Source organism: Rhipicephalus sanguineus, chromosome 1 (assembly GCF_013339695.2).
Source record: "Rhipicephalus sanguineus isolate Rsan-2018 chromosome 1, BIME_Rsan_1.4, whole genome shotgun sequence".
NCBI classification, from domain to species: Eukaryota; Metazoa; Arthropoda; class Arachnida; order Ixodida; family Ixodidae; genus Rhipicephalus; species Rhipicephalus sanguineus.
The window spans coordinates 193872724-193888613 of record NC_051176.1 but is presented as its reverse complement, the minus strand read 5'-3'; the positions used below and the strand labels follow the sequence as shown (position 1 = coordinate 193888613).

Genomic DNA, 15890 nt, shown 5'->3' with positions numbered 1-15890 from the left:
AGACGGGTAGGAGAGTAGTAGTGGGTCGAGGGGTTGGTTCGGTTGGAACTAGAGTGTATGGTTTTCCGCTGCGATCACGTTCAAGACGCCGAACGCCCGTTACATTTCGGTGGCAGCGTTGGGACCCCGCTCAGATATATCACTATTACGCTCAGATATATCACTGAGGAATAAATATCAGATGTAAATAAAAAAATCAGATAATTGAAATGTCTTGTACTTTAAAGTGCCTAGAATATTTTTCTTGTTTAGTTAATGCCGCCATATTGTAACCACACGTAACATATATTGTTTAGATTGAACAAAAAGCTTTGCTGCTTAATGTAATAATCTAAGTACTTCAAGGTGTCTGTACTTACTCCAGTGAGATCGGAAATCTTTGAGAGAGTGAGAACAACTTGGGCGGTCAAGGTGATGTTCTTGTCCTTGTTGTGCGCCTGCAAAGAAAAAAACACAGTGCTTTTTTCTTTCTCGACTGACGACATTTAAGTAGACGAACAGGAGAATCTCCATGAAAGTTTCGGCAACTGTTGTTGTGGCCAACAATATAGAAAACTTAAATTACTTGGGCAATTGCGAAAACAATAAGGTATGGAGACCTGTTGGCGTCCTGTGCGCGGTACGACACATTCCTGTAGGAATCCCACGAAAGTGACATATCTTTATTCACGACATACAAGCGCATGCGTCAAAGATTCCCGCAGTTCGACTCATCCAGCCGGACGCAATGCACGGACATGTGCTCCCACGTTTTAGGCCGCAGATGCCCAGTCAGAACAAAAAGTGGACGCCTGTCCGTCAATGCGGGTACTAAATTTGCCTACACGAAAGCACAGTATGCACATGCTATCGAAAACTGCTTCTTTCACTCTCCATGCTGATCGTTGCAGCACGATCGCTAGCAGGCGGTGTTTCAACGCTGTTCGCCTTTATAAATCGAACTCTCTCGCACGCGCAAAAAAAAAAGAAGGACAAAGACGCATAAATGCACGAACGAAGTCAAAGGCGCTCGGCCGTTACAAGTCGGTTCCCCGCTCAATGCTAAACCGTTCGTGCCACGATTTCTTTACTCGACTGTGCTATGTAAGCCCTGGAAGTGTGGTGCTGCAAGGACCAGCGATCCATATTTTATTTGATAGTGAATTTCTCGCTACACGTCTAAAGTGCCAATTTTCCACCTCAACGCTTTCGCACAGCATTGATGACTATCGTCTGGTTATTTGGGACCAAAGTGCAGGCCTTAAGGCTCACGCAGAATATTAACGACCATATGAATGTGAGCGCTATGGCTGATCTGCTTAAACGTTTCTTGAACCATTCGCAGAAACCCCAGAAGTGAACTTCTGCTCTCCACTTTATTACTTTTGTTCGTGTAGAGACATATATGTATTTATCAAGCACCTACGTTGCAACTAGAAGAATGCCCACATATGTGTGCATAGCTTACTGCATATAAACAAAATTATTTATGAAAGCTATTTGATGTCATTAATAACTGCGAACGGCAGTTTGAAGCTAACAATAAGTATGAAATCTTGGCCACAGTGACCTACTTGTACTTGAGAACTTCGCCCCCACTCCAAGTGTAAGACGCTCCTGCAATCATTGGAAAATTCTCCAAACGGACACGTCCGGCCCGCTTCTTAACTTATGACTTTCGTTTCTATTCGTGCTTATGCGGCTGCCCCGTGGGCTTTCAGGAATTTCCAGCGAGCACGTACCCATAATCGGGATGCTGCTCCCTACCTCATGCTCACCACGCTTTTTCTTTCTTTTTTAGGGAACTACACTTTTAGGGAGCTACAGCTTCTGCACAACCCACAGAATCAAGCCGTCTTCTAACGGTGCGTCCCTGATATCACTAGCCCCAGCACAGCTAGGGATACAGGTTATGATGGTGCGAACGGGTGAACAAGCAAACATGTCCAGTCAAGAAAAAAAACAAAGAAAACAGAGCTAGTTAGACTGCTATAATGATAGGTGAACGTCGTGTACCTCTGATCTCATCCTGCGGTTCCACGGGTACCGTGTGGTTTCGTAAAAAGCGCCGTTGGTATCCTGGTGCTTGAGCAGGAAGTGGACCCCTTGCGTGATGAGCCGCGGGTCTATGTAGATGTCGTGCTCCCAATCCGGGAACACTGCCAGCATGTACATCCGCAAGCTGAAGGCTGTCAGCCTGTGTTTCCATGACCATGAGAAGTGACCCCTTCAGTGACTCGCCAGAGAAGAGTGGCGAAGCAAATGCATTATACAGAACGCACGGTTATGAGACCTGTTGTTGTCGCTGAAGAATCAATATTTTCGCTGCCAACGTGTGCAGCCTGCAAGAGTCTATAACGTTGGGCATAAGGGACGCGATCAGAAGCGACGATGCAACACACGAGGACATACCAGCAACATGGCAGACCCAAGTAGCAGCCTGTAAGAGCGGTTAGTTCATCGTAGTCGAAACCCATCCCTTCGCCCCACCTCCTCCCACCTACACAAATAATTTCCTAGCAGCCTGCTTTTAGACTTCAAGAGGCAGGTTTGTGCACTTGCTTTTAGGCTACAATGCTCAGAGTTAAAATGACGAGGTGGAGTTTTTTTTTTTTTGCTTCTGTACAATATCGCATGTATTTAAGTACAATGGAACACCTCTGGCTGTTCTGTTGTACTTCTTGTGATTATGACTTACAACACAAAGGTTCAGCCACACTGCGAATATGAAGAATGCGAATGCTTCAGCTCCATGCAGATGACCTTCTCATCTCTGCTTCGTGGTACACGACCACAAGTTAACCTCGAAATACTGAGCTAAGCTAAATAAGAAAGAAGTTCAGGGAAAGATGGATGCTTGAAGCGATGAGAAATCGTTGAACGTGTAGTGTTTCTGAAGCCAACGTTTCGACAAGTGGACTTGTCTTCGTCAAGACAGCAGCTGCCTTCCTTAGCACCGTGTATCAGTGCACGTACGCCTTGATCACTCTCCCTCAAAGTAAGCTAAGCACATTCCTAAGCCTCAAATAAGAATGAAAATTAAAACGTTGAAGCGATTTGCATATCTAACCCCTAACCAAAACTTTCGGAGTACAAAATTAAGATAATTTTTTCACAGCTGCCATTGTTTTCTCATTCATATCAAGTATCTGGTGGATATTTCGATGCTGGGACGACCATGTCGATCGCCTTAATTCACCTGTGAATGGAAAAGCCACAAGAAAACTCCCTCGCGAATTTCGTACTTCGAAAATTTCGCTCAATGGCAACAGTATGCATCGTTTCAGGGATGCTTTATTGACTGTGCTGAGGCGAACATCCCTAGGCAGAGTCATCACAAGTGATGAATGTCAACCGTATAAGTCTAACTGCACATTTTATACAATTCACTGGGTTTTCAGGCGTTCGAAGCCAGGACCAGGTGATGGAAGGTGTAAGGGCTGTCCCAGCCTGTACTGTATTTCAGTACATGACGGGTAGCGAGCAGGTTATCATGACAGAAGAAAATGACGTGCAGTTCTATTATTCTGAAATATAATCAATATTATCGCAATGACCTGATCAATATACATATATGAAAGTTTTATTTGCAGCTGCATTTATAGGGACAGTTCGCGGATCGTGAATGTTTGACCACAGAGAACCCCCGCCACTTAGAATTTTTTTCAAACCTTGCTTTCGCTTTTTGCCCCACAATTTTTAAAACAGCGAGTTCAAGACTATACTTTGTATCAGAGAACTCTTAGAAACGAAATTTAATTACTCTTGCGACTACGGATGTTATGTGCCTTTATAATTCACACCAGCAGGTCCCCTTTCTTTGTAGACGCTTAGTGCATACCCTGCGTATGTGTCGCGAATAACCCGCGGCGGATGTATATCACACATCTCTTAAGCGTATGACTGTGCGATTGTCCAAGGCTTATGTAAACGTACACTACAACCTACAATGGCGGCTCTCCAGGAGTTAGCATTATACTAGTGTGAACCTGTAGGCAAGCACACCTTATTCGACTGACACCGGGCGTGTAGTCGTGGTCCCAGCCATGTATTCCGTGTTGCGAAAACCAGGCAAGGAGCATAAACTGCGGTTCGCTGCAATATCATGCGGAGAATAGGATTCACGAGGCTATCGACTCACCAAACACTGGGCTCCTTCTTGAACATGGTGAACGCACCGTTCTTGAAGTAGGAACTCTGATAAACGTAGGCTGGAAGTGAAAAAAAAAAAAAAAAACACCAGTGTATTATTCGCTTTCGTTCTTCCACGGGTAATACTGTGGTGCATCGAAACGGCGAGAACTCAAAGAAAAGGACAGCTGCTCCCTCCAGGGTGTCTAGCAAATTAGGATTTTCAAGTTTCCGGACATGGTTTTCGCTGACTATTCCAGCCAAACTTCTCTGGCAGTTGCACCGACGACGATTCAATATATAATGGGACTGTTTAAAAACACTCAGCTTCTCCCGAAAGGTGACTGCACTGGCAGCGATAGCAACGTATTAGACAAGTGCCCAAAGTAACATTTGTAGTTTTTTCAACCTTATAGAATGATTCCGGATAAAACGAATACGATTATAACATGACCTTGAATATCCCACGCAAAAGTACGGTACTGTACGGTGAGTATACCGAACTCCCGTTGACTTCGCGTTCGACATAGAGAATGCTTCGCCGCGGTGCGCCCCTCCAAGTGCACTTCTCCTGGCTGGTTTGCGATTATCTCGTGCGTCATCAGAAATATTGGTACCGACGAATTGCCAAACAGGTCACTGAATGTGCAGGGCAGTGGAGGAAAACTGAGCAAGGAGCGTGTTTGTAAATAGGTGGCTCAAGCAGCAACGCTTTCATTTGCGCTCTGGGCTAGTCGATTGGGCTAGTTGACTGTTGGCTTGATGAAACGTGGTTAAAGCGGCCCTTATAACGGCGGGACAAATAAAACTACACAGGACGAATGCCGATCCTGTATGTACTCTTTTTTTGTCCCACCATTTTAAGCGCCGTCTTAACCATGTTTGAAGTGCTTTAACAAGCTTCGCCTCAGAACAGTAGTGTAATGCAGTAAAGGATGCTGATGGCACAGATAACTAGTCGCTACGCAGTGAAGCATACTGCCCGCGGCGTTCGTTATTGAAGAAAAGGACCGTCATGCTACTCCAGAACGCGAAATGTCTCCCGGTCTGACATGAGCGCTGCACGTTTGCGTAGCCTTGAACAGACAAGTCGGCAAATTTCTGCTTATTACAATCTCAAAAAAGTAACCGAGACGTGCGGAATTTTCCGACAAGTTTCAGGGAGACATGTTCTGTATTTCGAGTCATCGATATAGCGAAATGTTTGGCGATCCCATTCGGATTCGATATGTCTCCGGTTATGTCTGTGTGTCGCATAAACGTACCCCTGGTAATTAAACTAACAAGCATGGTGTCACGCACGTGCAGGCCAATATGCACAGATCTCACTCGATGACTGCGAACACTCGCTCTCACAAATTTGGCATGAGGAAGAGCGCATGCAGAGGTAAGGAAATGCCACTCGCTTCAACACTTCTCCGAGAGAACCCGATTTCCAAAATTAGGGGAGCGGATAGACAGCGCACACGAAGCGACCAGCCATCTCAGCTCGCCCAACATTCGCATCCGCCGCAACCGGATGCACAGGGCCGTCTTTGTGACATGCCACGCAGGCTCATCTGTTAGTAAGTAAACGCTTGCGACATTGGTGCTGCATGGAATCGAGCAACCGGTGCATGCTCTGCGTGATACTCTACCATGAGTATGCGTACCTTTGTTCAGTTTCTCGAAGATAGGCTTTGCGATGTCACGGGTCAGCTGGTCAGTGAGACGCAAATAAGTGAGTCGGATAACTTGATAGGCGAAACTGAACATGGCATGCTCGCCCGATTTCGTGGCCACTGAGAATCCGAATTCCTCTGGTTCCACGTCTCCGTCTAGGGGTGTTCCGACAATGTCTCCTGCAATCAAGGCAATGAGAGCTTAAGGAGAAACATCTTCGAAGACGCTGAACGCAAAACAAACAAATAAACAGGACGGTATTTTTTTTCACGTATTCAAGAGTGATAAGTAGTGCGTTAATTAATGTACAAGTAAGTGTCCCATGCAGTTTGCACGCGCTTTGAGCGCTGGAGTACACCTAGCAAAGTAGTTACGGGAGACAATGATTGAGGGAATTTTCGATATGACTTGCGCTCGCGCCAAACGGGATTTCAACAAGTCGCAATATATCAGATACTCTAAAAGTGCAGAAAATTACATCATCGTGCGTATTGCGCGTGCAAGAAATATAAGAAACGAAAAATGCCGAGATGCAATGCAGACCGCGAATATTACATCGTGACGCAGCTGCACGACATCACTATAAGCGAATTGCGGTGACGGTGCACCGAGGTAACATATAAAGCAACAGTAAAAACGGCGATGACTGCGTGTACAACGGAGATGTGAGCGGAACCTTTGTGTTGTGTCGGGCATTCGCGCGGAGCTTCTTGCGGTGTAATTTTTTTCACGTTGTTGCGTGTTCTTATTTGCGCAAGTTGTGACGGCGATTTTTTTCCCCATTTCTCAAGCTCCCCGACTACAATTCGTCAATCGCAATATACATGTAGCACTGTGCTTGACTAGAAAGTTTATTAGTCAATTTTAGTTAACGAAATACTAACTCGCATGATTTTATTTTTATGTACGTCCGCCGCATCTTATAGTTTACTTCCGTAGAAAATGTTGTTTTTTGTGTATATCACCCTATTTTTACATAATACCTCACGTCCTCGTAGAAACACCTGGTATATTCACCGGAGACGTACCTATGACCGATACGTGCGCGGCAGGTGATCCGAAGAGGTAGCGCCGATACTGGCTCTCAAAGGGGATGATAGGGTCCTCGGTAACATTGAGATCGAGGAACTTGATGTTGTACGCCTGCGCTCTTAGGTCCATCAGCAGGGACGTGTGCATACGCAGTGGCACGCCGTCGGGCTGCGTAAAAAACGACGCACACATGCGGATCACTAGCGTCGTTACAAAAACGCTAGAATAACTCAGATGCACAGTGGCTCAAGTTGCAGCGTGAGAGAGCAGCATGCAAGCCGAAGAAAATTTAACGGTGCATGCGACGACACAACGAAAATCACGCTGAATTTAAAGCACAAAATCACCTTCTGTGAGTTGAGTAACTTACCAGCAAAAGATTCTAAGAAACCTCTCTGTCAGTCTCAACGAGGCTCTGTTTTCTATTTGTTGTTTTTTTTTTTTGCCTCCAATAAATCTTTATCTCGCTCGCTTGCTCTTCTCAGTATTTTTCCCCGACGATCCGCTAACCGTGAGCTCCCGGGTCGCGCTCCTATACAGCCCGAACGTCACTTCACAGGAGACAAATTAGAAAAACTTGTGAATCTTTATTTCTGGCCATGAAGAGCCTATTCGCACACATAAAAAAAATGTTCTTAGTGATTTGTTTCTACTACCTTCAGCTGAAAGATGTCCCATAATATCATGAAATGCTCCTATAGGATTAGCGTTGACTTCAGAGTTTGAAATTAGAGCCCAGACGTGTTATATTCAGCGTGTCGAAAATAAGCTGGACTGCGTGGGGTTAAGGTACAACAAATACATGAGTTTATTTACTCCCAATAATAAAAACGCGCTAAGAACGCATACCCAAAGTGCATACACCGGCATTTTCGTACAGAACACAGCATGTCGCTGCATCGAGTCCGTACAATTTTGACAAATAGCGTCAACTTGTACTATTCTTTTGCGCGTGCTCGACTACTGTAACCTAAAACAGTGGCCGCCGGCGCGCCGTGTGCCAGCGTCGCTAGATTGCACCAAGCAGCAATCCAGCTGGCACCAGTCGTGACAACATTTTGTGCACGCTATGCGGTACCAGATAGACGTCAGTCGGTGCCTGCAAAAGGCTCGCTTTAAATGCATGCACTGGTCAACTTCATTGTACTCACGAGAAAGTTGATGGTAATAGTATCCTCTTCGTGGGCTATTTGTGTCTTGGCCACAATGCCCACATCAACCTGTCCAATCTTCACTGACACAATCGGAACGTGTATGGTGATGTGGTTGAAAGGCTGGATCTGTTGAAATATAGAATAAAGTGGGTGCACAGGCAAACGAAAGCATTTGATCAAGAGTAATATCGTAGAAACAAAAATGTAGACGAAAACTGAAATTCATTATACTCAGAGTGTTAAAAAAAAAGACGTGACATAGAAGCACCACTCTTGAATGTCGTTATTGTCTTTATTGAGCTGAGTGATGCACAACATCTGATAACTGAAACTGTCGTGTTTATTGCTTCTTCGTTTTCATATAATACGTGCACAAAACTATTGTTTTCTCACATCAAAATTTGTCAGATCATATATATATATATATATATATATATATATAAAGTTCATGTTTGCTTTATATATATTTTTTTTTGCTTCTGCACTTGCAATGAGAGTGATAAACTCTAGTTGTGAGGATCGATGTTAGTACGGCCGCACGTTTAAAGGAAAATATTGACGATGAATAAAATAACAGAAAAAAAAGATCATAATAAACTAAAGGAATCGTCACTACACCGCGTGTTTGAACAAATATTTGACATCCTTAGCACTGATTGTTGCCTGCGACCAGCTTCCGTTGCGAATGACAAGACAAAGAAGGCTTCCTGCCGGCCACGAAAACTGTCCACACTGAAGTACATACGCACACATTAAGTAGGAATCGAGTTCGCGTGCGGCGGCGTAAGCACGCCGGCTGACGTGCGTTCGTGCTTGAAGCTGAGTGCCGTTAAAGACATATTCCTCGCTTTAGGTAATTCGACGTTCTCACTTCCCCTGCGCGGGGCAGCAAACCGGAGGCGAGGCTGGTTCACATCCCTGCCTTTCGTGTCATTTCTCATTTTAATATAATTATTAACTGCAAGCAATAAATTTTGCTTTTTTTTTACGTATCAATACCAATATGCCGGCGCCGCTTACACTTGTCGTGCATCGAGTTTATCTGAATCATTGCTCGGCATCTGCTTTCGTTAGCTGGTAAAGATACGACAGGACGTGAGAGTAACGGTGATAAATCTGTAAGAGAGCAAACAAAGAAGGGAGGCATACTAACGTAAACCACATGCTGCATTTCACCCTTGGTGGTGACGGGGCTGTACGAGCCGACTCGACCCAAAGGTCCGACTTGCACAAACCGGTAGTCTTCAGATCCAAGCACTCGAAGTTCAGCCTAGAAGTGCAACGCAGACAGACGTACAACATTTGTCAGTGACCAAACAACGAATAGGCAAGATTCGATACGTTGAACGTAACGGACGTTATGCGAAGGCATGAAAGACTCCGAAGTGCACGCAAATATTGCAGAGCCATTAGTTTAAAACAGCTAGCAGTACTCATGAGTATCCACTCAGTGGTGGCTTTAACACGACGTAAAATAAGCGAAAAATTCACTCACTTTTCCGGAACATTTTCGCCGGAAAATGACATTTCACCTGCGAGATGCTTGCGAGATCGCGAACCGAATTCACTATGCTTTGCATTCGTAAAAGTGCATTCCCACTGGCCCGTATTCATTAGCTTATAATGTGTTCAGCACCACGAATGGCTAGCATTTTTTCCTAATCGCAAACAAGTCTAGCGCAAGAGGTTTTGTGAATGCGGACCAGGAATTTTATGAAGCTGTACCTCAATATGGTTTTTCAGAAGCTAGCATAGTAGGCGCTATGGTGAGTCCTTATCCGATTATAAGAAAGTAATGTATTTCTCTATTTTATATTTGGCCCCAAAGCACGGATTAAATGATCTTCGTGCTCATACGAAGTGCAAAAAGGGGTAAAATCACCGCTGCTGTTACTAGGACGTTTATGTGTTCCTTAAAGGAGATCTGGGATATTTATTACCTCGCTTTCTTTTTTGGGGGGGGAGGGGGTGAATTGGGGGGGGGGGTTGAGAGAGGGGGCAAATGAACGTCCTTGACCTCTAAGCACTATAGAAAGAATATTGACGAGTAGACTAGCAGATAGCCCGAAGTAATTGAATATAATAGCTTTCCTACCGCCCGTTTCACTTTAGTTTTCCAGGAGGATATACTGTCTCGTGATGATGCAGAATACTGTCATGTCAGGGAAGGAGATTGCGATATTTTGGTGATCGTGATCACCAAAACATCGTGATCGTCTTTTATTATACTGCTACTCGTTGTGAGCGCCGATGTAGCAACGTAACAACCGACCAAGCTTCCGTCGCTGCGCATGCGTCAGAAGCCATCATTGCCATCCATGCCATCCTTGGCATCAATGCCATCCTTGGCTCTATATTCATCAACTGTGCAAAGTTCCTTTTCCTTTACAGCGACGCTGTATGTGACTCGTTGGTGGGATTTGTTCGTGCCCGCCAACAGAAAAGTTCCAAAAATAAATGAATAAAACAAAATAATTTTTCCTCGCGGGGCTGGTTTGGAACCCGGGCCCCCACGCTCCGAATGCGAGTGCCTTGACCACTGAGCTACACACCCATGCTTGCAGAGAGTGAATAAATCTGAACCACACGAATGCGTTGTACCCGCAGTGCAATACAAATGTGAAAAGAGAACACTTTCTATGAAGTCGACTTTTGTAACACTGGCATAAAAGCCCTCTGCAAGACAAGATGTAAAGCCGACATGGAGAATCGTGCACATCGGGAAAATTCCGGCTTTGCAAAAATTTGATGCCAAAGATGCATTTCGGTGGTCGCGCGATCCTCCTTTTAAGGGGCCGCTCAAGAAGCTGACGGACGCTAAAAAGAACACGCCGTGTCGACGCCGCCCAATGCCCTTCCAGACAATAAATGAGTTTGTACCGTTGCTGAAAATTCTGTGTCACCTCTGTGTTGTGTACTAAACAGCTTCGCTGGTCATCCACCTTCACAGAGTGGAATGGCTCCTCATCTTTCTTTCTTCAATCTTTCTTTTTATTTCGCTAGCAATTATATGGAAACTCTTGGTTTTTTTTTTGCCGTCGCCCGTCGCCGTCATGTTCCGTATATATATATATATATATATATATATATATATATATACCATAAAGAAAAATAATTCAGAATAAATATTTTCCGAAGCGCGCGCCCGAGGGTCCGAACCTTCGACCGCTCGCTGAGCAGCGCGCTGCGTTAAAGAACTTCGCCGCGCAGCACACGTCCTTCAGCATACTAACGGCGAGCTATTTATATACACCATTTACCGCTGGCTGTACGCAGAGCTCGGAGGTGCTTCAGCTTGTTCACTAGCACCCGCGAGATGGCGCGAAGGGCACGCTTTAAAAGTCGTCGCGCCGGGGTTGAGATGCGCGCTTTTGACTTGTACTTTACATACAGGGCGAGGTCGCCCGTGCCCGAGAGCTTATCTCTTGAAGGGAAAAGGTTTGTACGTCGTGTGCTTTCACCGCAAAGTTTGCGTTGCGGCTATACACCGCACGATGGTCTCTTCGCTCACTGCAGCGGCCGCGTTTGCGAAAGGATAGAGGTAATAATAATATCTGGGGTTTAACGTTTCAAAACCACAATATGATTATGAAAGACGTCGTAGTGGAGGGCTCCGGAAATTGCGACCACCTGGGGTTCTATAACGTGACCTAAATCTAAGTACACGGGCCTCAAACATTTAAAGGATAGAGCTAGAAGAGCCAAATTAGGGAGTAGTTGAATGAACAAGTGTTACAGTTGTTAGTTCGCGCTCGTCCTGTGTGTGTTCTTTTCGTGCGTCCTTTGTGCTTGAGTAGTGCGCTGCAAGTTTCGAGCTGCTTGCCGTTCTTCGTGAGACATTTCAATTTGCTGCTGTCGTATTCACTGCTTCGCCCTTGCGGCGAAACTGCGACTTTTTAATAATCACAAGCCATAACATGTGAAAATGTGCACTTACTTGAACCAAGTAGTTCTGGTAATTGAAGAGGACCACACGTATGCCAATTTGCTCTCCAATGACAGCCTCTGTAGGTGCCTCGTACGTCATGTAGAAAGGCCGTAAGCTGTTGTGCTGCAGAGTAATTGAATGGTTTATTTTACATAAGAAAGACTTAAACAGCAAATGACATATACCTCTACTGTCATTGACGTTGGCGGTTAAGTCATAGCAAGCGTAAACACTAGTGCGGCGCTCGTACGTTAAACAGAAAATCATTCTGCGTTTCAACTACTACAGACGTGATATGAAACTTTTTTGTTCTGTTTTGTTTTTGTATGTGCGCCTACACGTGTTGTGGCTTACGAACCACCGGCACTAGAGAAGACATAATTCATTCATTTAATCATTCTGTGCGTACCAGCTAACAAAGAGCAAGTGTTTTCAGAGCGAAATGTTTTGCGGGTGATACCAACTGCACGTTGCTGGTAGCTTACTTGCATTTTATTAATTTTATTTTGTTACTTTTATTTCCGAATACTGTTGGCCGTCTTGGCCGTAACAGGCTGGGTGCAGCGAATTCACACATAACACAGAAACAAGTACAACGTAGTATAATGAAGACAAAAGTGTAGGAAAATATATATTTTAAAAAAATACAAAACTGTACGAAAAACATACACACAGACATTGTGACGGCGTTATAGTACGCAATGTGAAATAACTACAGGATGTATTTTCGAGCACCATGACAACGTACGTAATATACTAGCAATAATCAATTTTATAAAATATTTTTAAGTTTCTGCTTTTGATACGGGTTAATTAACTAACTTCGCCACGTGTATTAAAATAACAGTTGTAGAACCCATTCGCAAATGTCATATTTCTGTTATTCGCGAAAGCTTTTTTTTTCCTTTTTTCTTTGGGGCTTATTTATCAAGTCTTTACCAGCTTATTTACCATGTCTAGAAGAACGCATGATAACTCTAACAGGGGCTGAAAAAAAAAAAGGCATACTTACGTATATCGGCTCATTAAGGATGGCAAAGCCGTGCAGTCTGCTAACAGCAATAGCATTGAACATGTACAACGTTGGACCCTTAGGGACAAGACATGGCATGTATATGTCCTTTAAGGTTTCTGAAAGAAAAGAAGATCGTGAGGTAATTGAACACGTTATCCAAGATGGCACTCACAATCCATTCTAGCTAGAATATACGCGGAAATAAGGGACTTCTTTTAGTTGAGTCAACATGCATACAAAACAGACATTGAAGACATGAAAAACATTAAGAAAATAATTATTTTTGAAAATTTAATGATCGGAATATTATATTTTAAATTTATAATTGTCCAATATATATATATATATTATATATATATATATATATATATATATATATATATGTGTGTGTGTGGTGTGTGTGTGTGTGTGTGTGTGGTTTTGTGTGTGTTGTGTGTGTGTGTGTGTGTGTGTGTGGTGTGTGTGTGTGTGTTGTGTGTGTGGTGTGTGTGTGTGTCATGATAAACTGAGCTACCGCGGTGCTGGTCTATCCATATATTTACATGCATGTATACGTTCTAGTACATATCTGCAATCGCTGCCGTGGGAGTACCTCCTTTCTTGTACCTAATTCCATTTTTTTTAATAAGTGGCTGTTAGGTTGTTAGAGAACGCCACGCGGGGGCATCGCGGTGTATTTGGGACATTGATAAAACTGCAGACGTCATGTAGTTCGTTATACCGAGAGAGGTGATAAAGGAACTACAGGGAGACTTACTAGGACCACCCAGCCCAGTTGACTACGCTTCACTTGGGAAAATGGACTGAATGAATAGGACGAGAAGGGGAAAAATGTACGCAGCAGCCACACACACAGTTACCGTTCATCTTTCAGTCAGCGACGAGAGTTCATATAGGCTGATGCATGACAAGAACTGTAACAGCGCTTTTGTGGCTTTCTGCTTTGCACACAATCCAGGCCACGGCCCGAGGATATTCTCTTCTGCAAATGCGTGTCACTTAATTCTCTTAGAGTGGTCCACGCGGCACGCTTTTCATCTTCATGTTAAATTTAAACTTGAATGATGGGGTTTAACCACAATATGAGGCACGCCGTAGTGGGAGAACTCGGTTCATTTTGTCCACGCTTTAAGGTATTTTTTTAACGTGCACCTAAATGTAAGTACGCGAGTTTAAACGCGATAGCGTTAAACGCTAGTTTCGCAGAAATTCTGGCGTCGGTGTCTGTGTCGGCGTCGTTGGTTGTGAGTGAAAAATCAAGAAAGATGCAAACAAAATAAATAATAAAAATCTTCAGTTCGAGTGAGAATCGAACCCAGGCCTCCTGCGTGGCAAGCAGGTGTTCTACCACAGAGCCACGCCATTGCTTGAAAACGCTTCGAAAAAAATACAACAAGAACACTATAGGAATGTCATGTAGGAGGAGTCTCCTTAACGCATGTTAAGGAGAACCGCGCCACGCGTCAAAACATGTGAATTGCGCAACTAATGGGTGTTTTAAAAGCGCTCAGACATCTTTAATCATCATAATCATCAGCAGCAAAAGCATCAACAAAGTGAGCAGCTTCGTAGGTTCGCGTGTTGCCATACGGATGCGTAGCGGGCCCTTCGCTGATTCGCAAAAGAATTATGGCGTAGTGGGCACTTAACAATTGTACTTGCAGTAGGCATTCTAGGATAGTTTGAAACGGCCAATGCTATGCACACAGACGTTCGTTTCCTTGCGGCACAGTTGAGGCATCCACCGAGAACCGAAGTCAGGCTAGCAACTGAGAAGGTGATGCGCACGGGGCCCGATTACGCTATCGCGTTCTACTCTTGAAGGCGAAGCTCAAGCGTCCTCCAAGTCTTCTTCTTCTTTTTTTTTCATTGTGGCTCTATCAAAATGCAGCTGTCACGGCCGAGAATTGAAGCCGCGTCCTTGAAGTTAGCAGCACAACACACCGTTATCGCTATGCAGCAGTATGCTACTACTGCAGGTTTGAGTTTCATGTTGATATGGGTAGAAATCATCGGCGCATACTTTTGTTTTATCTCCTTCCATTATAATAATAGCGGACTAATGGCAAAGTTAATTCTACCGTCTTATTGAATTGCGACCTTTCAATGTTCTAAAATTTTATTTCCCTTTTGATATGCTTGACTTCATTGACTGTTGTCATCGTATACACCTTTAATCAGGTCCCGCTTAAAGCGCTAGATATACCCAGGAAACCGGACATTTTTCGTCTGGTCTCTTGGATATAGCCAGCATTTAACCAGGGCCTGATTAAAAGTGTAGTTGATATACTTTGCTCTTGTATCTCTGATTTCCTAAAACACGCACACACTTAAGATCGAGAGCGAAGAAATTAAATTAAGAGATTATTGAGAAAGCAATGAAGAAAAAAAAAGGCAAGTATTACAGATATCCTGCAACCTGCAAAAGCATGCATGCCTCTACCCATGGTTAGCAGCACTGATTACACCATTGATGTCTCTTAGTATTCCTCTGCCGGTGAATGCTGCGCGTGTGGCCCGTTTTGTCTCCAAGAACACAGTGATGACCACTGAAGAATTCTAGAAGCCTACGAGGTTCCTCCTCCTAAGCAATATGCACCTGAAACTAAACTGCGACGCCTATTATGTATTGGAATCTTACCCGGTAATTGCATGATGCCAGGCGAAATTGCCTCCTGTAGCGTCGAAGAAGTTGTTAAAACGATTTGTTCTGTACAAGAAAAACTCGAACAAACTTTGATCTTCTAAGTCGTCCTTTTCACCTGAAAGCAACGCAATGAAGAAATGCAGGCAGCCTGATTATAAGCAATAAACACAGCTCTCTCTGAATTACATTCGCCATATGATGCAGTCAATAGTGTGTGTCCTTTACGACAAATATGTAGATTCTTAGAGTCCAGTAATTGGTCCTAACAATCGATCCATGCTGCAGTGCGTTTAACAGCCTGAACCGAAAGTAGAAGCGAAAAGATTTCACCGAAAGCAGATT

General features: G+C 44.0%; 1 protein-coding gene across 1 annotated transcript in view; it reads right to left on the bottom strand.

The window, feature by feature from the left end:
* The window catches only part of LOC119404758 (CD109 antigen-like), a 99163-nt gene that overhangs the window by 17820 nt on the left and 65453 nt on the right, over positions 1-15890 (bottom strand). Inside the window, 10 exon segments of the mRNA XM_037671423.2 lie at positions 360-437; positions 1996-2176; positions 4121-4190; positions 5763-5951; positions 6801-6972; positions 7956-8084; positions 9112-9228; positions 11896-12009; positions 12899-13014; positions 15541-15663. Coding sequence (XP_037527351.1) covers positions 360-437; positions 1996-2176; positions 4121-4190; positions 5763-5951; positions 6801-6972; positions 7956-8084; positions 9112-9228; positions 11896-12009; positions 12899-13014; positions 15541-15663 — 1289 coding nt within the window.